This window comes from Cydia pomonella, chromosome 12 (genome assembly GCF_033807575.1).
Source record: "Cydia pomonella isolate Wapato2018A chromosome 12, ilCydPomo1, whole genome shotgun sequence".
In the NCBI taxonomy this organism is placed as follows: domain Eukaryota; kingdom Metazoa; phylum Arthropoda; class Insecta; order Lepidoptera; family Tortricidae; genus Cydia; species Cydia pomonella.
Window position 1 is genome coordinate 12,297,719 of NC_084714.1, and position 23,496 is coordinate 12,321,214.

Genomic DNA, 23,496 nt, shown 5'->3' on the forward strand with positions numbered 1-23,496 from the left:
ATTTCTCCTAAGTTGTTCTCGGCGGCCTTAGAGATGATATTCAGAAATCTGGAATGGAATAATAATGGACTCAACATAAATGGCGAAAATCTGAATCATTTGCGTTTTGCAGACGATTTGATTCTATTCTCAGAATGTCCAGAAAATCTAGAACAAATGCTACAACAACTATCAGACCAAAGCATAGTAGCTGGCCTTTCAATGAACACAAACAAAACCAAAATTATGACTAACGGTTCACATAGTCACACCATCATGGTAAATAAGGAAAAAATAGACTATGTTGACGAGTATGTATACTTGGGTCAGCTAATAGCGACCAGTGATACTATGGCTAAAGAAATTGATAGAAGAATTGCCAACACTTGGAAAAGATTTTGGTCACTTAGTGAAGTAATGAAAAACCAAGACATGCCAATAAAGGAAAAAAGGAAAGTCTTTAACACATGCATCCTTCCGTGTTTAACATACGGTTGCCAAACATGGTCACTAACTGAAAAATTAACCAACAAAATTAAAGTATGCCAAAATGGAATAGAGAGAAGTGTAATTGGAGTAAAAAGAATAGATAAAATAAAATTAAACAAAATTAAAGGTATCACCAAATTCAAAGATGCGAACAAAGTATGTAAAACACTAAAATGGAAGTGGGCAGGACACATGATAAGAGAAAAAACTGATAAATGGACTAGGAAGATAACAGAATGGTGCCCAATAGGTTGTGAAAGGAACCAGGGTGGCCAATGGAAACGCTGGGAAGATGACCTCAGGAAAGTGGCCGGCCCAGGATGGACGAGACTCGCAAGAGATAGGGAGAAATGGAACTCTTTAGAGGAGGCCTTTGTCGAAAGACAAGCTGTTGTTACAAAACTCAGTCGTCGGAAAAGAAAAACCTAATATTGTTATCACTGTAGAACAGCAATAAAGGCTTATTTTATTTATTTTATTTTTATATATATATATATATATATATATATATATATATATATATAAATGCATAGTTGGTGAGGTTTATACGAAAGTTTTTAAAAAAGTGCTCTAAAATCACATCTACAATCACACACGCTTATATATTGGTCAGTATGGGTCACTAGTGTTACTACCCAAGAGACGTAAACATGGCATGGTAAAAACTTAAAAAAAACGGCTTAGTGGGAGTGGGACTCGCGCACGAAGAGTTCCGTACCATTATTTATAAAAACGGCATAAAATATATGTTTGTTGTATCGGAGCCCCCATTAAATATTTATTTTATTCTGTTTTTAGTATTTCTTGTTATAGCGGCAACAGAAATACATCATCTGTGAAAATTTCAATCTGACAGACGGACGGACGGACAGCGAAGTCTCAGTAATAGGGTCCCGTTTGACCCTTTGGGTACGGAACCCTAAAAACATCTGCCTGTGTATTTGTTTCAGGGTATAACCTACACGACCTGGCGTATGATGCAAAAAGACGAAAGTGGGGTGTTCATCGAGATCGAGTTCCTGGACATCGCCATCACGTACGGGCAGGCGCTCATCATGTTCGTGCTGTTCGGGTTGGATCCTGAAGAGATGATCATACCGGCTGTCAGATACTTTAAGAAGAAGTGGTGAGTCTTGTTCATCGTCGAGGCTCGTGGACACCGCCGTCACGTACGAGGCGCTCATCATGTTCGTGCTATTTGAGCTGAACTCTGAAGAGATGATCATACCGTCTGTAAGATACTTAATAAGATGTGGTGAGTCTTGTCAACCGTGATCGAGTTTCTGGACACCACCGTCACGTGCGAGGCGCTCGTCATATTCGGGCTGGAGCCGGAGGAGATGATCATACGGGCTGTCAGATACTTTAAGAAGTGGTGAGTCTTGTTCATTGTCGGGGTCCTGGACACCGCCATCTCGTATGAGGCGCCCATCATGTTCGTGCTGTTCGGGCTGGACCCTGAAGAGATGGCACTCCCTTCGGTCGTATTTTAATTTATCGCCACTTGTTTCGAATTTCCTATTGTTCGCAGTTTTATCGTAATGTACTATTACAGTACATATGGGGCTACTTTATAGCACTAGTGCGAGAAGTAGCATATTACGTTACTGTGTCGAACATTTAAAGGGCCATATGTACTGTAAAACGTTGTACGATACATGTGCGAATAGGTAATTCGCAACTCGTGTCGATTTAAAACACTCCCTTCGGTCGTGTTTTAATTTATCGCCACTCGTTTCGAATTTCCTATTTTTCGCACTTGTATCGTAATGTACTATTAAATAACAAGACAAGTGTAATGTGTAGTATAAAAATATAGCTTGTTTTAGGAGCAATTGTCTTAACATAGGAAAAGAGTTTGCAAACCGAGTAACAGAACTTAGTAACCAACTAGGTTATGGAAGTATTTTGTGTTTTCAAGAACGAAATTCATCTTCTCAAAAATGGTTTTTGATTTGAAATTAAATTTACTTATTTATTTTCTTTTCTTAGGTGAATCCAAATATGCGACGTAATAATTACTTTATTACCTTAATGTGAATCAATATTTTATTCAACTCAGGCACGGTGCTGACACGGTTGTGCTACCATCAGTCGAGGATCTCAGCTTCGAAACCAAACACGTCTGCGACCAGTTCATAATGCACCATCTCGACCGCTGCAAGGAAGCCATTGCCAAAGATACCAGGTACATATGTTTATAATAAATCAGGCGCTAACACAGTGGTGCTACCGTCAGACGAGGATCTCAGCTTCGATACCAAACACGTCTGCGACCAGTTCATAATGCACCATCTCGTCCGCTGCAAGGAAGCCATTGCCAAAGATACTAGGTACATATGTTTATAAGAAATCAGGCGCTAACACAGTGGTGCTACCGTCAGTCGAGGATCTCAGCTTCGATACCAAACACGTCTGCGACCAGTTCATAATGCATTATCTTGACCGCTGCAAGGATGTAGATGTAGTGCAGGGACGCCCGACCGGAAGCAGGCAGGCTATCGATCGCTCGTTGCTTTCACTCAGCCCAATTCCCTGGAGTTGGAGCTGCAGGTTACTGTCCCGGCGGCATTCCCCCCTTATTCTCTTCAAATATTCTCGTTTTCCTGCAGAACAGAAGGACATTTTTAAGTTCGACATCCTTTAGGTTGCTCTCTTTTAGTGTATCACTACCGAATGTATCATGTCGCGGTGCAGCATACATAGTACATTCTGCTAGTAAATGCAAGCTAGTAAGTATAGTAGTAGCAAGCACCGCTGCAAGGAAGCCATTGCCAAACATACCAGGTACATATTTATAATAAAGCAGGCACTAACACAGTCGTGCTACCGTCAGTCGAGGATCTCACCTTCGAAACCAAACACGTCTGCGACTAGTTCATAATGCACCATCTCGACCGCTGCAAGGAAGCCATTGCTAAAGATACCAGGTAAAACAGATCACCTCGGCCACGGCACGCTCGACACAGACGCCGCGCCAGTCGCCATACATTGATTAAAATAAAACAAATGCATGGTATGGCGGCCGGCGTCAGCGCAGAGCCTGTGTTTCATGCTTACTTAGAGCGCCCGCTAGCTGGCGCGGGTGAGTGGGTTAACCAAAAATTTTATGAGCTAACGCTAACTGGCGCGGAAACCCCGAGGGTAAACTAGGTAATTAGGATTAGCCCGGCTTCCTCACGATGTTTTCCTTTACCGAAAAGCGACTGGTATATATCAAATGATATTTCGTACATAAGTTCCGAAAAACTCATTGGTACAACCCGCTTTGAACCCGCTACCATCGGATTGCAAGTCGCATGCACTTACCGCTAAGCCACCAGCGCTTCAATATTTACGCTTTGTATTATTTTAAAATCACTCATTAAAATATGTCAAAAAATGTGTTCTCATATTAATTTTCTAGTTTTTAGGGTTCGGTACCCAAAGGGTCAAACGGGACTCTTATTACTGAGACTCCGCTGTCCGTCCGTCCGTCAGTCCGTCCGTCCGTCCGTCCGTCCGTCTGTCACCAGACTGCATCCCATGAACCGTGATAGTTAGCCAGTTGAAATTTCTACAGATTATGTATTTCTGTTGCCGCTATAACAACAAATACTAAAAACAGAATAAAATAAATATTTCTTTCCAATCTCGAGGTCTCATCCAATCACCGAAGTTAAGCAACGTCGGGCGGGGTCAGTACTTGGATGGGTGACCGTTTTTATAGATAATGGTACGGAACGGAACCCTTCCTGTGCGAGTCCGACTCGCACTTGGCCGGTTTTATTTTTTTATATTTCACGAAGCGTAGCTGATTTCACAAATTAGTCACACCGCTACCCTATTGGTGGTAGGTGGCGCATGCGCACATACCGCGGCGTGTTCCGCGGCGCGTGCCTCGTGCGCTGGCTGCGCAGCTGCGGGCTGGCCAAGGACGAGGCGGAGGCCGTCGCCTACGGCCGCCACCTGCTGGACGGCCGCCTCATCGCGCACCTCAACAACAACCACCACTTCACCAACTCGCCGCTCTTGTACACCTTCAACTAAACCTTATATATACCAAAGAATTATAACTTTGCGGGCCTCGGAACCGGTGTTGTTTAGAAACCCCGAAATAGCCCAATATTTTAAATTATTTTATGCCCTTTGCGTAGGACTGAATAGCGACAACTTCGTATGATTAGATAGTCCCATTAAAAATGAAATAATGAACCAAAAAACGTAATCATACCGGTATTTTTTGTATAGAGAAAATACCAGTATCAGACCCCTGGTAGTAAATTCTAAGAAAAAAACTTGCCACCTAGTTTGTCAGCCGTAACGGACGGCGCTGTATTGCGCCATATGTTTAATGCCCACTGAATGAGATTGGCCGGTCGCAGTAGTTTATAGATGACCATCTTACGAATAGTACAAAATTTCATTTTGGATGTTTGCAAGAAGCAAAATCTCAAAACCTAGGGACAGGTAAAACCTATGCTGGCGCCATCTATAAAAACCTTTGACACTTGCCAACCCCATTGTCAAACGTTAACTTATTACAACCAAAAGGTACGGCATACTGTACCAAAGAGAATTTGATATAGAGGTGGATTGTCAAAGAAAACTTTGTAGCCACAGCAAATTTACTGACATCTTTCGACACATGATTAAAACTTTTAGAACGCCATTTGACTTTGATCCTTATTCTTTAATGATATGTGTAAATTTTTTTAATTATCAAATAGTGGCGCCATCTAATAGATCAAAGACCAAAGGTATGGCGACATCGTTTCGAGCGATAACATAACAATATCAGTGAAAGAATAAGTCGTAGTAGAAAAATGACAGTAAATTTACGTGGCTACAAAGTTTTCTTTGACAGTATTGACCTCTATTTCAAATTCTCTTTTAATGTACGGAGTTGTACAGCGCTATCCGTCATCTCGTATAGCTGTCAAATTCGTAGCACGAATATAGCTTAGACTTTAAACATAGACATATCTTCACAATCAATGAATCTTTGCATATACCAAAGATAGATGAAATAATAAGATGCGTAAAGAAGTAAAAAATGTTGTAGCTGCATATTTGAGCATTCACGTATATTAACAAGGTAACTTACCTTTATTTGTTCTTAAAACTTCATATAAGCACTTAGGTAATTTGTAGTACTTTACATTCCGGCCGATTATCTGTAGTCCTAAAGAACCCCTAGTAATAGATTGATAATCTATTACTAGGGATTCTTTACTAGTTTTACAACCTAGTTACCACAAAGCATATGGCGCTGTACTTAGTTTAGCTGCTTAAGCATGTAAAAACCTGTACTTTACGTGTCGTAATATTATTTATCGAGAACCTTATAATCACATTTTATTTTGCGCCAGATTCCGTTAGAGATTCGAATTTTTAAAATTTAATTTTATGTCTATGGTTCACGTGAAATTTCTTCGCTCTCTTTATTTTAGTTTTACACGTGGCATCATATGGCCAATGTAACGGGGGTCAAGGTAGTATAATCGAGCCAGTGTTATGTAATACATAGTTAATTCATAAAATAAACCCTTTATAAATAGGATGTAAGTTTTAATTTGTTAAATCGCACAAAATAATATACTTCATATGTTTATGAATATTGAATGACTAGAAATTAATTTTATATAACAATTAATCACCTTAGAGTATTTTACGGCCTTTTTGGATAAACACAATGTCTGCGGAGGATTCATAATAGTCATGAAATACCTATAGGATTAAGTCGTAACTTTTAATACCTATCTCAATGATTTTACTGTAATTCATATATTGTAGTTATCTGCAGTATAATTTATCACGCTGTTATACTTGCTTATGTATTAAGTACAGGTCGATTCGCCAAAGCAGGCGTGAACAGGATAGAAACAGTATAATCTCGTTGAAAGAAACCCCCACGTTATTTGTCACGCACGACAACACCAAGCTTTAGCATAGAGAAATAAGAAGTAATAGAGTGCTACATCAGTAACCAGAACTCTATTTTCAACTCCTACGCTTATTCTGGTTATAATATTAGCGGAAAATCGTTTAGCATTAGACTTTTTGTTTGCCGCGATATCTATAGTCGAGTAGCAGTACTTAGAGTTCCGCTACTCGATGCTAGATGTCGACTGCGAAAATAATAAGCATTTTGGTACCAAAACTGATGTATGGAGTGAGCACTCTATTACTTCTTATTTCTCTATGGCTTTAGTAACCGATTAAGGCCACCGCAGACTGCAATGGAAAGGAGCATATACGTACCGTACAGTGGCGGCGCGTCACAAACATTCGTAGGGAACCCGGAGCTAATTTTGCTTTCCTTTTCTCCATGAACCGATCATGAAAGTACTCAACGGGCTGAAGTTTAGACAAGCCGGTGGGAATCGAGTTCTTTGAACGATCCGCCACTGGTACCGTACCTACAGATCGATACCAACGTCAAGCTTTAGTAAATCAATTTTTAACTCATGTTATACATAAGTATTTAATGTGTATTAACACACGACGGAAGTTGTTATTCTATTCATAAACATTACCAATTTGTTTCAACTTATAAAACAAACGAACACGTTCAGATTGAAATAAAGACAGACTTAGTAAAAGATTTCTCGAAAAAATGCTATTGATTACATGGAACCCTCTTATTTGCATTTTTGTAAATAAAACTACGTTTCATGCCTGTTCAGAGTTGTTGGTTGGCCTTGCAGTGGTCGCTAACGTATAATGCTTGTTACAATAGATTATATCATAAATAAAGTGTTGGTTTCCGATTGAAGGCGTATGATGGGTACAGCGGGCAAGAAAAAAGTAACATTCTGATACAACGTGAGGCTGCACGTAGTTTACGGCTTCAGACGGATACCGATGCCTATGAGTGGGTTCAACAATTTTATGATTACGTCAATGAAATGTGATATGATGACCAGTTACCAGTTTGATTCCAGCAAGTGGGAGTTACACCCCTTTTTTATAGATTTGAATTTGTGACGTTTTCAACAAAAAAATACCACATTGTCGGTTGTCGATAAGGTTGATTTCAAATTAAAGCTATATGGAAATAGCGTCTTATTGACAACCGACAATAAGTACCCTTTTGGTTGAGAATGGGACATTTGACAACTTTTTCTTCCGAAATGTTAAGGTTCCTATGATATCTAATACCTACTGCAGTACAATAATATGTAAACGACACTACAAGTCGCGCGGCTAGATGTTGATATCAACTTTACGCGACCACGACCACGACTTCTCCGAGACCACGGGGATAACGCCGTCCTCGAAACCTCGGAAGTAAATTTAAAACTTAATACGAGATTAAGTCCCGTTCTATAATTTAATAATTCAGTTCATAGTTACTCACATTTAATTTTGGAGGAATAAAATTACCACTACTTTTGAGGATAAAAATGTCTAATATAAAAAAAGGACTTATAGTCCTAGTACCTAAGTAAAGCATTTGCATAGCGAGAAGAAACGTATGTTAGTATCGTGATCATTATATTTCAAATATCTAATAATCATATTCAAATATTATAAATATATCATTCTATGGTCGCCTTTACAATTGAAATTAAAAATGAAAATATTTATACATCTATTAAAAAGCATGAACATTAGGTTGGACCTACGTTTTTTTAGCCTAGCTAGAGTAGATTGGCATAAGTGCTTTTACAAAGAAACTGATTTAAATAATGTAAGAATCGGTGAGCTACAAGATCAAACATAGATAATGTATAGAGTCAAACCAAGATAAGTTGGCAGCGATTTTCATAGCCCACGGTGCAAGTGTCAAGTAAACGTCATAATTTCATAGCAATTAGACGTTTAAAATACACCCGTGCACCGTCTGGGCACGGAGAAAATCGGTCAAAATCGCTGCCAACTTATCTTGATGCGACTTAAACCCACAATTGTTGTAATAGTCTTATGCAACCACAATAGTCAAAAGACAGTATTTTATATAGAGCATCTCAAGTTAAGACATGGAAACGGTATGGATGGGTCTTAATTTATTATCCGATGCTTGAATAGGTAGTCCAAAAGTGAGAACTAGTTATGTAATTTTTTTTTATAATATAAATTATTTTACTTTAATAGTATGAATTATTGTATTCTAACATTCCATACTCAAATCGAAATTTACTGTATAATGAAATTGGGAGAACATTGGGGCACTTACAAATAAGTTTTATGTACCATTTTTAGTTATTTTCGTCAAAATTCATTAACACTTCAATGTTATAAATACATAAAATTATGTACATTTTTTGACGTCCACTTTACGTAGTTAATGTTTTCAAATGCTCAATAAAAGTATTTCATCCGTCAGGCGGGCCATATGCTTGTTTACCACCGACGTAGTAAAAAAAAAAAACAGATATATCACTTCACAAAGAGCAGGGTTACTCAGCTCCCTTTCTTTGTAAAAAAAATAGTATGTTCCCCTTCTCTACCAGTAAGACATTTCACGCCCCTCTTGCCATCTCGCCACCGTCTAGATGGCCTCGGTCGTAGTCGTCCACCTGTGTATTCATGATATACTCGTAGTTACTACCAGTGGCGTAGCGTGACTTGGCGGGGCCCCGTATAAAAATTTGTTTGGGGGCCCTTAGGAAGGGTAAAGATTTCTCACAAAAACGCACGTTGGGGCCCCCGTATAATTGATACGGTACACATGTACCAAAAATGAATTGTACATTCAGTACCAAATGGAACTCTTTAGTATCAACCAATCGATTTGGACGCGCTGCACGCTCATATACTTGCGATAAGAATTTTGTGATCATTTTGGACTCTACAATAGATCTCTGGCAGTGTTGGGCAAAAAGTAGTTGGATTACAGATTAACGATTATGATTACAAAATGTAGTTGTAACTACAAATTACAATTACTAGTAAAAACTAGTTGAGCCTTTGATTGACGCTTACTAACTTCATTTTGTAGTTAGTAATCGAATGAATAACAACATTTTGTAATTGTAATCTGTAATAAATTACTTTATGCGATTCAATATTACTTATACTAAAAAAATGTTTTCGATCATCTTTGTTTCCCAAATCAGGTTAAAAAAATGAACGAGTTTTAAGTTGATCTTAACATATCAAGTTCGACTTTACATAAAAAAAAAGTAATGTTAGTTTTACAATATTTTGTACAAAGGGACTTATTAAAAAAATATAAACATTTTAGGGCAAAAACGAGATTTTGGCAGGTGGTCAGTTCCATGAAGCGGCCCCCGATTATTTATTTATATGGCATGAGGTTAAGTCACAAGAAAAAAATATCCTCATAAGGACCACGGGCCTACCCATAGGACTAACTGGTTTAATGCAATTTAAACTTTTTACAATTGGAACAGAGTTGCATTTCTTATGTTTCATTTCATTTTAACACAAAAGAAAATCAACCTTGTTCCCTACAATATTGATTTCAAATAGCAATGTTTTTTGTATAGTGGGCCGCAGGTGGTTATTACTTTTGTTTACCGAGAGAGTACTTAAGTAATTTGGTCATCTTTGCCTATCAAGAAGTAATCGAGTAATTTTGATTATAAATTAATATTGATTATAATTAAGTTGTACTACATGTTATCAAATATGTAGTTAAAATTACACAAGTAATTGATTACGCCCAACATTGATTTCTGGGGAATGTATACCACGATTTTTATGTTCATCTGGACCCGTAGTAAACATGGAATAGATAGTAAAAATATTTATTGTACTGAATATCACTCCATTATTAATGTCTTATACTTTGTGTATAAGTAATATGTTACATTAGATTTTACTTTGCAAATGTAATGTATCAGTTGTTTTATTTCAGTGCGGAACGTAAAGTTTTTCATATTATAAACTAGAATTATGAACAAAATTTAGAAATATTTTATTATTGGCTTGTTAAGTTTATTAAGTGATGTCTCAAGCTTGCTGTGATGTTTAAGTAAATGAATGTTTCTAGTTAAATATACAATATCACTATTACAAATACATATGTATTGTAAAATATTATTGTTGTTGTATTTTGGTGAGCAAATATAAAATGTAAAAAAAAGAAATTGAATAAACATTGTTGCAATCATTATTTGTCCAATTATTTATTTAATAGCATTTTCAAGTTTTATTAGGTGGATAACATAGAATGGGATGCCTCTCGAGAAAATTGCCACATTAAGCAGCTTGGACGGTGGAGATGTGCATCGCAAGAAAGCTGCAATTTCCTCTTGAGGCAACTTGTTCTGCCTATTTGTATTTCTTGTCATTTGCTTTGCCAAACCCTGTTATTTACCCTCAAGTAACAAAATAGATAAGTTTACTTAAAGAATGACAAATGTTACTTATAACATATACCAGTAAGTCCACTTAGGTGAACTATTTCCATAAGAACCTATAGTTCAAGCAGTAAATTAGGGAAAACCATCAAACACAGATATTGGTATAAATATTAGTTTATTCCTGATTTTCTTCTTCATTTTCATCACCATCATCATCAGCTTCAGGTGCTTCCCACCATGTCAGCAGGCCGAGTCCTGGTTCATTGATCCCACCAACTATTCTGTAAGGAGCCACAGTTTGGACAGGGCAATCTGACCCTGGTGGTCCAGTTGGCAAACTCTCTTCAAACGCTTCACTGGTTACCCTAAATCTGATGGTTTCACCTGCAGATCGAAAAAAAAAATCAGTATTAACTGCTATTAAAAGAAATTTTCATGACTTGAACATAATAATTTGGGAATAGTTACAGAAACTACATTAACCTATTGACCGCCACAGTCGGCTCTGGCCGTCATCGGAAAGTCTTGCCAAGGACGCCAACGTCGGCTACAGCCGACAGCTTCGCCAATTGAATAGGAAATTTCGCGGAACTCCATAAAGTTCAGTTTTGCTTAAATAATCGCGTGTGCCTGGCGTCCGGGGCGCGGCATATTCCTTCGCCGTCTGGCGTTCAAGAGGTTAACATTTCATATGTATTGGCGGTCAGAAATCAAGAGTTCAAACCTGGATCGCTCAAAATAGATCAGAGAAAAGCTTTGATTATGCAAACATAAGACTAAAATTTACACAGGATCCTAATCACATAAAGACAAAGAGGATTAACATTGGTCTCCTCCCTCTTCTATGGTGGTTGATATTATGTTAAGCACAGTTTGCCGATAACATTACCTGCATCCATAAAAAGATCATGTTTTTCTCCATCTTCTTTGGGATACTCCCACACCCAAGCTTGCTCAGTCTCATCAAACCTGGATGGGTGCTGTAGTGCATTGACTGGTATCAACACATCATCGAAAAATCCTAACGTAACTAAAATATAATAAAAAAATGTTAATACATCTTTATGGTCTTATTATCATACATTTGAGGTATTGAGTATTATGATTTTTTACTTTATTTCTGTTTTTTTTTATATAAAATTAGTAAGTAGTACCTAGAAGTTACCAACAAAGTTTAAAATGTCAGAAAAAGTTTTAACCTAATCTAAATCATATTATTATTTTTTCCTGCACCAACATACACAAATGTCTCTGTTTGACCCAATGGTTGACTGGTAGAGAATGCCTTTTGGCATTAAGTTCGCTATTTGTACATTTTTCTTTCTGTGTGCAATAAAGTTTAAATAAATAAAATAAATAAATTAATATATTTCGTCTTTATTTACCATGTACGCCTTCTCTACCACAGCTCCTAATTTTGCCTATCAGTATTTCTTCAATCATTGGCCTGAATACTATATATCTAAACTTGACTTCAGTATGTGAAGATCCATCTCCAGGAAATATGTATGAATGTCCGATATGTGTAATATCAAACAATGCTATACATAAGCCTACATTTAAAACAACCTGAAACAAATTTTAAATGTGCGTATGAAGGATATTAATCATATATAACTCGTTTTGTGAAGTTACAGGGTATCATCATTACCTTATTAGCTAATTTCCTATTAAGTAAAGTAGTGATAGATTCTGATAAATTTTGATGAAAGTGTTCGGGCGTAACCCGTATCACATCTTTCATTTCGGCTAGCACAAACATTTTAATTTATATTTATTTAGAAACATTAGGTTGCCGACGATAAATAAATTCTAAACACATGCGTTTGACTTTGACGTCTCGATGACACTGACAGTGACAAATAGTGATGTGAAAGTCATGACGGAAAGTTATTTGAGTCAATTTTAAACAAGCCGTTTATTACTCATTGGTTTATCGATTGAGATTTGACATATATATATTATTTTATTTGACATAAAGAAAAGGCGCCAAGAGAAGACATGTCGCTGACGCTGATGATTGTTCGTTAATCCAATATTTTCTAATTCTGCTACAATTTATTGTATTCATATCAAACAAGATATAAATATGTTATTTAAAACGGAGTCTGATAAATCTGTAAAACTTGAGGACATATATCAACCACTGGAATTAGAGAGGCAGAATGTGGAATATAAAGATTGTTCAAAACGATTTTATGAAGTTTCCAGGGATTTCTCTAAACAATTTGCCCATATATACTCTGCTAGACTTAACACATTTAGAAATATCTTAGAGCCAGTGATATATAAGAAATGGACTAACAAGTACAAGGTATTGAAACTTTGCGATTTGCGTGAAAAAAATACTACTTGTGTAATTATTGGAACACTGTTTAAACTCCAGGAATTGAAGCCCAGTATACTGAAACAACTTTCAGATCAATTAGAAATCATTCCTCAGCCGCCAAGGTACGAATTGCCATTTTAATGTACACTCAGCCAAAGTGGCATTTTATGAATGTAAATGTAAATCATGTGTGGGTATGTACTTTTGCTGTTCTTATAATAAAATTATAAGGATTACTTAGAAGGTATTGTGAATTTGTCTTATTTTTAATGTTTATTGTTTTTGCAGAACCCACTTTGTTCATGAAACAGACACCGTTGTACTGGAAGATGAACTGCAGAGAATCAAATTAGTCGGAGACTGTATTGATGTGCATCAAGTAGTTACAGGGGTTGTCTGTGCAATATTGGGCAAGTATTTTCACAATTTGTAGAATTAAATATTATAAGATATTTTCTATGAAGTTAATATGTTCATGGATAGTAAGTGACATCATGTGTCATAGCGAATGTGTTAAAAGATATAATAAATATAAAATTATTTCCTTGTATCATAATGGGTTAAGGTACAATACCTCGAAAAGCGAGGTAATGCAATTTAAAGCCGGACCAAAATCATACAAAATGACACCTGTTACCCTTTGTGGTACTGCTTTAAAAGTTGTACAGAAGTTTAAGTACCTTGGCCACTGGGTAACAGAAAACATGTCAGATAATGATGACATGGAGAGGGAGCGCAGGGTGTTGTGTGTTCGTAGTAACATGCTGGCCCGCAGATTTGCTCGTTGTAGTACTGAAGTGAAGTTAACGCTTTTTAAAGCATACTGCCAAACATTCTACACGTGCAATCTGTGGGTCAATTTCACGCAGGGGGCATACAACGCACTGCGCGTGCAATACAATAACGCGTTTAGTGCTGTTTGGGCTGCCGCGTTACTGCAGTGCGTCAACTATGTTTGCTGAGGCGCACACTGATAGTTTCGACGCAATAGTTAGAAAGCGGTGTGCGTCATTACTAAACCGTCTTCGCAGTAGCCCAAACAGTATTCTAAGCGTGCTGGCGCAGCGCTGGGACTCGCCTTTTTTCGCGCGCTGGGTACGGCTGCACGCGCCGCCGCTAGCCGCACCGCGCCGCTTTTAATTAATGTTTATTATTATTTTTATTTTTGTTTGTTGTTATAGGTGTCACTAACATAGATTTATAAGTTTTGCTGTGCTATGTACTAACACTAATATGGATTGTATTATTCGAATTAAAATATTCAATTAAATATTGAATTGAATAATAAAGTAGGTACTTGCTATAAGTATGAAATGAAACATATTTTCGTCTTTGAAATTGTACAAACATGATAAAAAATTTTTAGAAGAGATTTTATTTAGTAATATGAAACATCTTTAACAGGTGCTGAAGATGAAGATGGAATATTCACTATCAAAGATATTTGCTGGGCTGGCTGTAACATTCAAAAACCCTTGCCAAAGTTGGACTCCGATAAGTATGGCAATTTTGCTACTAACACTTGCTAGGCTGCAAACAATTTGCTAGGTTGTACGGGGACTGTTTTCTTACAATCTGCATGCGGTTTGCTTTTAGCTACCTTCTTCTAGACATTTCAATAGTCCAAGAGCTATCAGATTAAATATAAAAAAATTCTTTGTTGTCAACAACATGGTCATGCTGAAAATTATATACCTTTTTCTAAATTATGATCCTTGGTGTGATTTGCCAGACTTATAGAGATATGCAACACAAATGACATCTTCTCAATTCTTCATCTTGTATAGAAATCTCCATGCAAAGAGACCCATTTTGATTGCTCTTACTACTAAGGAAATAATACTTCAAGTTTCTGGTTATTGTTCCTTATAACATTGTTGATTCTTTCAGATACATTGTCCTGACTTCTGGTCTCAACATGGCAGGCAACTCGCCAGAGCATCTGTTCTCACTGCACTTGTTGGTCGAGTGGATATCTGGCATGTCTGGGACTGCTCAGTATCAGGAGCAACTCTCCAAGATAGTTCGAGTTGTTGTAGCTGGTATGTTAACATATTGACTAAGGTCAATGTCACTCAATGTGGCATATTGATTAAGGTTAATGTGGAGGACATTGTTTATAAAGAAAGACTGTCTATAAGCTCTTTCGTCACTTTTAACTCTTGCATTGTACACATAATCCACTTACAGAAGGGTGGTAGAGCAGAAGGAATGAAGCTCTTCCTTTCTGACTGTGTCTGAGTAACATACATATACAAATATGTGTTCTTACCCTATAATGGTCTTCCGTGCAATAAATTTTATATGTACACCAGTCTTCCACACATTAACCTCATGTGTATGTTTGGTAACAGATTGAACAGACAGTATCAAATGCAAAAAAGTAATTCGGACACTACATGTTCTAAATGTTCTAATCCTTCTAAAAAGACTTGTCAATTTTAGACTTTTAAAATATTCTTCAAGTATAATGGGTAGAAATATTTTAAAATGTAAATTAAATGTTGTCTTTTCAGGTGGATTATTTGTAAGCCAGTCCAGTGAGACTACAGTCACGGAGTCAAATGTAATCTCATCAGTGGAGTCTGTGGACGGTTTCTGTGCAGCTGTCAGTGCTGTGGCTCCTCTGGACCTCATGCCTGGATGCAAAGATCCCGCTGGAGTCATGTTGCCACAAAAACCTTTACATTACTGTATGTTATATTCTTCTCCAACTTTTTTTCATTAACCTTTTGAACGCCAGACGACAAAGGAACATGCCGTGCCCCGGACGCTGGCTATCACGATTATTTAAGCGAAATTGAACTTTACAGAGTCCCGCGTTAGTCCCTATTGCATTGGCGAAACTGTCGGCTGTAGCCGTCGTTGGCGTCCTTGGCAAGTCATTCAGATGTCGGCCTTAGCCGACGGTGGCGGTCAAAGGGTTAACCTTGGAACTTCTTTTATTTCTTTAAGAATTCAAAACTCGATTTGAATTTGTACTTGTGCAAGTACATAACAATAGAAACATGGTCGCCCTAAATTTAATTGGCGTCGTTCCGTGGGGCAAGAGTTGGGTGTATTGGGGATGGGAGGTTACCCAATAAGCAGCCCAGGATCGGAGTCAGTGGAAGAAAATGGTTCGGGCCCTACACCCCAGCAGGGGGTAACAGGATGGAAAGAAGAAGAGAAGCAGGTACATGAGGACTTACGAGGCTCTTGACTTTGGCTTAGGGGGAAATACAAGCGACGCCAACGCACGACGTGGTGCCAATATGAACTTTTTGGAACAATTTGGCATTCTCAACAACGTTATCAATTTATATACTGCGTTTTTTGTTAAGTCCATTTTTGTTGAATAATTGTATTTTTAATTTCTTTTTCAGGCCTCTTCCCTAAGGCAATGGAATATAAATCATTCAATAGAGTATCCAATCCATATGAATGTGATGTCGCAGGTATTTGAGCGCTATGTGCGATAAATAAAATGGATACCTCTCTTAGACCAACTTTTTCAATTTCTTATTTTTTTTTATAGGTTTTCTTTGCCTAGGTTCATCTGGCGAGCCAGTGAAGGACATCATGCGCTATAGCAAGCTTGATGATCCTCTGGAAGTGATGAGGAAGACATTGCAATGGCGCCACATGGCCCCAACCTGCCCGGACACAGTCCCATGTACACCTTGTATAGACACGGATCCGTTTACTATCTATAACTGTCCTGCCGTTTACTTTACTGGCAACTGCAATGAATTTGCCACGGACTTATATAAGGGTATGATTAACTTTAATCTTTATTTTTATTTAATCTCATATTTTTTCAGATATTATATTTAAGCATATTTGTGTTTCAGGTGAAGATGGTCAATATGTTAGACTTGTATGTGTTCCGGATTTCAGTCTTACAAAAACAGTTGCGGTTATTAACTTAGCTAATTCAGAATGTTATAGTATGTCATTTTCATAAGTGTTGAACACCTATTTTTTCTTTGTTTTAATATAATGCATTATACTGAATAACACTGCCTTTCATTGGGTGGGTAAGTAATAAGGCTGCATTTTGTGATGGAAACGAGCCATACGGTGGTAGTCCCGTGATAGTAGAGCCCCAATAAAACGTTTTTTTTTTCGAAGCACCACCACAGGAGTTTAGGAGGCGCAGCATAGCGAGGTCTGTTAAAAAAAGAAAAACACAAGTTACAAGTTTTACGGATCAACTGATTTGGCAAATTTGGTGTCAATTGAAACAAACTTAAAATAGATCTTAAGAAAATTAAGTCGCCCCTTAAGCACAACACGCCAACCATACCATACCAGCGCTGTCTGTCTAGCATGTGGTCTAGCACCTACATTATGAGATTAACGAAATGTACCATAAAATATCGTATGATGCCTTGCTATAATCTTATAGCACGAAAAGATATCTTTTGGAATATTATCGCTCCGTCTGTGATAGGCTTAAACCTACCTACCGTTTTAATTCTAACTTTGAAAGTAAAAAAAAATGTTTCAATGCTATTGCACAACAAACTAACGTCATAATATGCTTTGAAATATGTTGTAAAACTACAATTTTATAACAGCCTATGGATGGAAACAAGAAATTTATTTATATCATAAAGTTATGATTCTATTTAAAATTTTAATATCGGTGTGGGATCCATTTATATTTTATTGCGTACATTATATAGGGGGGGGGGGGGGGGGGGGGGTTATCGAAGAGATATTTCTAAGTTTCGTCCCGTTTTCAGATGATTGAAATTGGGATTTTCACGTATGAATTTAACCATTGAAACAAGAATGCTTAGCAGTTTCATTAACAACATGAGATTGATTATAAATAATATAATGTTTTGAACCAGATAGTTATAATTTCGACAGTCATAAATATAATCAAAATTGAACCAGAACGAAGCTTGCTTACGTAAAATGGAATAATAAAATGTCGAAATTGACACTTCTATGGAAAATGTCATAGCTTCGTTCATTACTCATCAATGGCCCACAGCTAATAAACGTGTATTTGTTCTTCTCGTACTATTAATTGTGATCACGATGGGTTTCTAGTTCCCTAAACGTTTGCACACCCCTGTGTGCCTACACACAAGACATCAAAATGCTGTAAGTACAGATTTTTAATGTTATTACCAGTTTTTCATAGATCGCAATTTAGTGGTAGTCGATTGCATTCCAGCAAAGCTGGCTTTCACTTATGGCGGGAGACTGCGCTATATCAACAAACGACTTGCTCGTGTACGTCCGACAACAACGCATCGTTCTTTGACTGTACATAGTTCACGCATTGAGTTGACGTCACAGTGCTATTCACTGTAATGGGAAAAAAAAAGCATTATATTTGAGTATACGAGTTCTCTCGTTATAGTGAGAGATAACGTTTATCCTTACTATTTTCAGCTCATAGGTAACTTCACCATTCGATCATAACTATTTTAAGTATCAAACAGCAAATTCTATAGTTTATTCATAAGAGCTGGTGAGAGGTTTCTACTGGACTGTCGAAATTCTCATATAAAATCCGCGCCAGTTTTCGTGAATCCACCTGTACGCATCGCTAAAACCTACCTGTGTTACTTATACATATATACATTCTATAATCTTTGTTAACAATACACAATATTCTCTTGCATACTACAAATACTCTGTTAAGTACTTAAGTATGCACCTGTCACCAGTATTGCAGTGTTGTAAGTGCTCTTAAGCAATGCTAAGCCAGCATCTGTTGCATGTTGACATGGCATGTTTAGCAAGAGCCTAGATTAGAAAGTATTGCTTGTGTATGTGTAATCAGAACACATAAGTGTTACACTATCAATAAAATATTACTATTAAGTTAATCATTATTTTTACTGAGAAAAATGCTTGCTATAAATGTTCAGTATAAAAGCATTTTCAGGAGGAATACAGAATGTTTTAAAGGTAATTTAGAAAAGCAATGAAGCTTTTTAAAGATAGTGATATTTTTTCTAATATTTTAATAAAAAGAAAAAAAATTAAAAACACATCAACATTATTAATCAATTTTGATAAAACATGTTGTCTAGGAATATATTATATATTTTTATATTTGGTATAGTATTTTTCAAACTTGACAGGTATCATTTCCATATAATTTATAACCTAAAAACGCCAAATACCGCAAAAGTATTGAGATGAAATCTGTCAGTGCATCCAACCAGGCATACACGGAAAATACGGAACCCTTATAGAATCACACGTCTTGTCTGTCCGTCTGTCATAGCCTAAGTATTTGCTCCGAAACTACTAGACTAGTTAAGTTCAACTTTGGTATACAAATGTTGGTCTGTGACCCAAAGATGGACATTTAACTTAAATCAATTCATTTTAACCTCATGAATTCCGGAACGTGGCTCCGCGCAGTAAGTACTGAATTCTAATTAGAGTTCAATAGCTACTAACATGGATTCACGTTCCGGCATTCGAGAGGTTAAACACGGGTCACCTCAGGTTGGGTAAATGAAAAAAATTAAAATAAAGTTTTGCAAGCTATATCCTGTTATATATCAAATTAAAGGGTTATTGTGAGAATCTCAAATATATATTTTCTATAGTTTTAAGTTCAATAGTTTAGAAGTTATCTAAGAAAATAGGTTAAAAATGGCCATGACATCAGAATGTCTGAATGATGTCATTTAGCTATCGCGCGTCTCGCTCTCGCCAATACATGTACGGACAAGTACGAGTGAAAGGCGCGATAACTAAATCGCATGATTTGGATGTCATTCTGATGTCAGTGTACGTTCGAATTGGCCTGTTGGCCTCACTATCTTAACACTCTCATGAAGTTCGTTTTCTCTTGAATTGTAGTTTTTAGTATAACAAAATAGTGTGTGTATTGAATTATGATTTCCACATGCTTTTAGACTTCTTCACGTTAACCATAAGGTTAGTATAGGTTACTATTATAACACCCGAACTTGTGTATTTCAGTGCCAAAATGGCGCCCTCACCGGACATCTTTGTCCTCCAACAACTCGCATCACCAACCTTGGACGCCATCAGCCTCCGATTATCGGACTTATCTGATCAACATCCATCTGCGCTTGTATCTGCATCCCTGGTGAGTACAACTTTCTTACTGTATTTAACCCTTTGAACGCCACACCTATCGTGTGCGTACGGCCCATCTTCGTGAACCTTTTCGGAACGCATTAAGGTTGATATTAGGCTGAAGCCGCGCGCGTCAGTTGACTTCTTCTGCGGTCAAGGGGTTAAAGACAAATTGATTTGATTTTTGTTTATTTCTTATTTCGTGAGTTTATTTTATAAATTTATAAATAAATATATACTTATTATTCCATACAGATCGAACACAGCCCCACTACCGACTTGGTTAGGAGGCCGTCAAATTTATGATTGTCAATATTCAAATATACATTGGTATATATGTATTTGCAAAACCTGACAAAGAACCTACCTTGGTATCATATTGTTATTGCTAATCAGTCTCTCTGAAGAATAAATACTATATATTGACCAGATATCTAAGTTGTGCTAATAAGCAATTATATACTTACTTAACCTATTTGCATTTCATTCTCAGAGACTGACTCAGAATAACATAGAGATGATATTGACCATGACATGAAAGTAAAAGGGCAAATTAATATAAAGCAATTTACTGAGTCAAAAGTTTTCTTATTTGTTACAACTAATAGTGTAGTATAATAGTATAATTATCAGGGCCCTGTACATTTCATGCCGTTGACAGAAAAATGACGTCACACTACATAGGGTATGATTCCACTTAGTATTTTCGTTATAATTAATCATTTGTCCACCTCTTTAGTTAACTGATACATATACTTGACAATCAGTACGGAAACGTCTACGTTCATCTCATTGTCACTCAAATAAATAATCGATTATTAATTTATAATAGAATAAATATTTTTAATTTTTAACAGCGTAACAAGTTTTTATTCACGTAACAAGTATTTATTTTTTTACCCGTCAATGTAGTAAAAAATCTCCCTGTATGTCAAATTACGTCATTTTTGTGTCAACAGCCAGAAAAGTACGGGCCCTGATAATTATAATAGTATTACTGTAGAATTATGTATGAAGTATTGTCAAATACTTAACAAAATAAGTACCATGGCGAATAATTCCGAACATCTAGTATAATTCGAATCCCTGTCAAAATTTTCAGAGCAAACAAACTGCCAAGAATGAGTGTGAGCGTATGGGACTGGTCGCTGGCTTCGGCCGACGGCCTGCTCACGAATGAAGAGTGCTCCTTGCTGCTCGATACCGACCTCCTTAACAACGATGGTGTGTACTATTATTTCTTTTATTACTCATTTCTTACGGCAGCAATAGGGAATATTACGCGAAACTCTGCGTAGCGGGCGCCACTACCACAATCCATCACAATCTGAAGCTGGGAAACAAGAAAATCGAAATTTCGGTATCTAACCTCTCTATCACTCTTGAATATTCGAGCGATGAAGAGGCAGATAACTAAATTACGATTTTCGCGTTTCCCGGTAGGCCCTTTATAAACATACCGCCTTGATTTATCATATCAATATCATATTTTATTATCTATGAAAACTTGGCAATAAACAGTTTAAGGCACATTATGTATAAGTTACTCTATGGTTTATGAAAGGTGCTAGTGCTGCACTCTAGCGGCAGAACGTTGCAGTAATACTCCCTATTGGGTAATATCGCAAAATTAGACACAATGTCAAAAAAGCTTTAGCTTTAGCTTTTAATTAACTATGGTAATTTTTAATTTCATTAAAACTATGAATTTGTAGCTTTGATACAAAATTTGTTTGGTGTTGAGGTTGACTTGCAAATGACCCTTCTCTCACGCAAAGGGAAAGCGACATAGGTTAAATAATAAAGTTCATAAGTGAAATAATAACCCACTCGCTCTAAAAAAGAGACCTAATACAGACGAGACGACGACGGGAGCATTGAATGAACAAATGAATGCAAACATACGCAAGGGCTACGTTTGAATAAGGCCCGTCGACGCGCACGTGCACGTGCGTGTTGTAATATTCAGATCCTTATGACCAGGGGTCGGACAAAAAGTGCGGATGACGTCAAACCACTTATAGGTGATTTCAAATAGTATTTTTGATTTTCATAAACAATTATCACTTATCATTTATCAACCTCTTTATTAAACGATATCGCCACTTGAAATGAGTAAGTACGTTTTTGACTGACACATTGTCAATCAGATGAACAATAAATTGACTTCGTTATTGTTTAGCTATTGTATCTTCACGATTATATTTAGCTAAAATTTATATTTACTAATGTATAAGAAAACGCTCTAAAATGTCATCTTTTCTCGAATATTGTGGCAATCCCACAGACTTGTTCGAACTAATATCAAATAATTATAGCTTATGGTAACAAGTTTCGTGAAATTTATTTTATTCACTACATCACCCTATATCTGTATTATTAATTCCATGGATTTATTTACGATTATTTTGTTACTTCATTAATACTACTTTGTTACTACATGTCACACGGAAGTTTAAATACAAACTCAAACATCATCCTGTGTCCAAGATTACGTCATTTTTACGTCATCCGCACTTTTTGTCCGACCCCTGCTTATGACCTTATGAGCGACTCAAACATTTTGGCTTACGTGCACGGCTACGTACACACAGTCGGTGTGCTCTGGCCTTAAATAGTATTATAACAACGTTACGCACCGATGCATTTTATTCCCCACACACGACCGGTGATAGAACTAGGAACATGGATTTATATTGCAATCCTAGGTCATTTTCTCTCTCCCTCCCTTAATTTATATTATCCTTCTATGCACTGAGCAATCGATTACTTACAATCATATCACAAAGATATAGTGCGTGATTAGTGCACACAACTTGACGCGCAAAATGTATGACAAGACATTTTTGCAGAGCTAAATATAAAGGCGAGGGATACATTTTTACCCACATCCCACATATTTGTTAAATTATTATTGCAAATTACTGTCCTTACACGTGTCTTTATAACATACTCTTACTATAATGACGTGATATTTTCGAATCAAACTGTACTAGAGATTAAATGTGGCATTATCTAGGAAAAGGGACCTTATTAGCGATGGCGGTTACGCCGCACTGCGTCGCGCAGCGTTGTATTTTTATCGGGGCATCGTTTATTACGGCGGAAGCGCCATCGACAATAAGGTCCCTTTTCCTAGATAATGCCACATTTAATCTCTAGTACAGTTTGATTCGAAAATATCACGTCATTATAGTAAGAGTATGTTATACAGACACGTGTAAGGACAGTAATTTGCAATAATAATTTAACAAATATGTGGGATGTGGGTAAAAATGTATCCCTCGCCTTTATATTTAGCTCTGCAAAAATGTCTTGTCATACATTTTGCGCGTCAAGTTGTGTGCACTAATCACGCACTATATCTTTGTGATA

At 36.9% G+C, this 23,496-nt stretch overlaps 4 protein-coding genes across 4 annotated transcripts in view; 3 read left to right on the top strand and 1 right to left on the bottom strand.

Moving 5' to 3' along the window:
• LOC133523626 (lysosomal cholesterol signaling protein) overlaps nucleotides 1-10,531 on the top strand; it is a 32,946-nt gene extending 22,415 nt beyond the window's left edge. The window contains exons 13-15 of the mRNA XM_061859310.1: nucleotides 1,419-1,594; nucleotides 2,531-2,656; nucleotides 4,305-10,531. Coding sequence (XP_061715294.1) covers nucleotides 1,419-1,594; nucleotides 2,531-2,656; nucleotides 4,305-4,497 — 495 coding nt within the window. The 3' untranslated portion in view covers nucleotides 4,498-10,531. The remainder of the gene's footprint in view (nucleotides 1-1,418; nucleotides 1,595-2,530; nucleotides 2,657-4,304) is intronic.
• A 351-nt stretch (nucleotides 10,532-10,882) lies between these two features.
• On the bottom strand, nucleotides 10,883-12,556 carry LOC133523620 (DNA-directed RNA polymerase III subunit RPC8). Its single transcript, XM_061859303.1, has 4 exons — nucleotides 12,376-12,556; nucleotides 12,110-12,293; nucleotides 11,614-11,754; nucleotides 10,883-11,108 (listed from the first exon to the last, which is right to left on the bottom strand). Exons 1-4 carry the CDS (start codon nucleotides 12,484-12,486, stop codon nucleotides 10,900-10,902), a joined length of 645 nt encoding a protein of 214 aa, XP_061715287.1. The 5' UTR covers nucleotides 12,487-12,556; the 3' UTR covers nucleotides 10,883-10,899.
• A 127-nt stretch (nucleotides 12,557-12,683) lies between these two features.
• LOC133523614 (DNA polymerase delta subunit 2) lies at nucleotides 12,684-17,052 on the top strand. The gene is made up of 8 exons (XM_061859295.1): nucleotides 12,684-13,175; nucleotides 13,342-13,463; nucleotides 14,458-14,551; nucleotides 14,944-15,095; nucleotides 15,570-15,746; nucleotides 16,419-16,490; nucleotides 16,571-16,807; nucleotides 16,887-17,052. The coding sequence occupies exons 1-8, from the start codon at nucleotides 12,814-12,816 to the stop codon at nucleotides 16,997-16,999; spliced, it is 1,329 nt and encodes a 442-aa protein (XP_061715279.1). The 5' UTR covers nucleotides 12,684-12,813; the 3' UTR covers nucleotides 17,000-17,052.
• A 944-nt stretch (nucleotides 17,053-17,996) lies between these two features.
• LOC133523617 (activating transcription factor of chaperone) overlaps nucleotides 17,997-23,496 on the top strand; it is a 36,206-nt gene continuing 30,706 nt past the window's right edge. The window contains exons 1-3 of the mRNA XM_061859299.1: nucleotides 17,997-18,153; nucleotides 20,002-20,131; nucleotides 21,224-21,345. Of these exons, the coding sequence (XP_061715283.1) occupies nucleotides 21,243-21,345 (103 nt within the window). The 5' untranslated portion in view covers nucleotides 17,997-18,153; nucleotides 20,002-20,131; nucleotides 21,224-21,242. The remainder of the gene's footprint in view (nucleotides 18,154-20,001; nucleotides 20,132-21,223; nucleotides 21,346-23,496) is intronic.

What these genes read in the sequence shown, in the direction of transcription:
- LOC133523620 (XM_061859303.1), bottom strand. Translation starts at nt 12,486, where the DNA reads ATGTTTGTGCTAGCCGAAATGAAAGATGTGATACGGGTTACGCCCGAA. An exon ending in TGGTAGAGAAGGCGTACATG is followed by an intron (nt 11,755 to 12,109) that starts GTAAATAAAGAC and finishes ATTATATTTTAG; the next exon opens with TTACGTTAGGATTTTTCGAT. An exon ending in TGATCTTTTTATGGATGCAG is followed by an intron (nt 11,109 to 11,613) that starts GTAATGTTATCG and finishes TTCGATCTGCAG; the next exon opens with GTGAAACCATCAGATTTAGG.
- LOC133523614 (XM_061859295.1), top strand. Translation starts at nt 12,814, where the DNA reads ATGTTATTTAAAACGGAGTCTGATAAATCTGTAAAACTTGAGGACATA. An exon ending in GGTTGTCTGTGCAATATTGG is followed by an intron (nt 13,464 to 14,457) that starts GCAAGTATTTTC and finishes CATCTTTAACAG; the next exon opens with GTGCTGAAGATGAAGATGGA. An exon ending in ATATGAATGTGATGTCGCAG is followed by an intron (nt 16,491 to 16,570) that starts GTATTTGAGCGC and finishes TTTTTTTTATAG; the next exon opens with GTTTTCTTTGCCTAGGTTCA.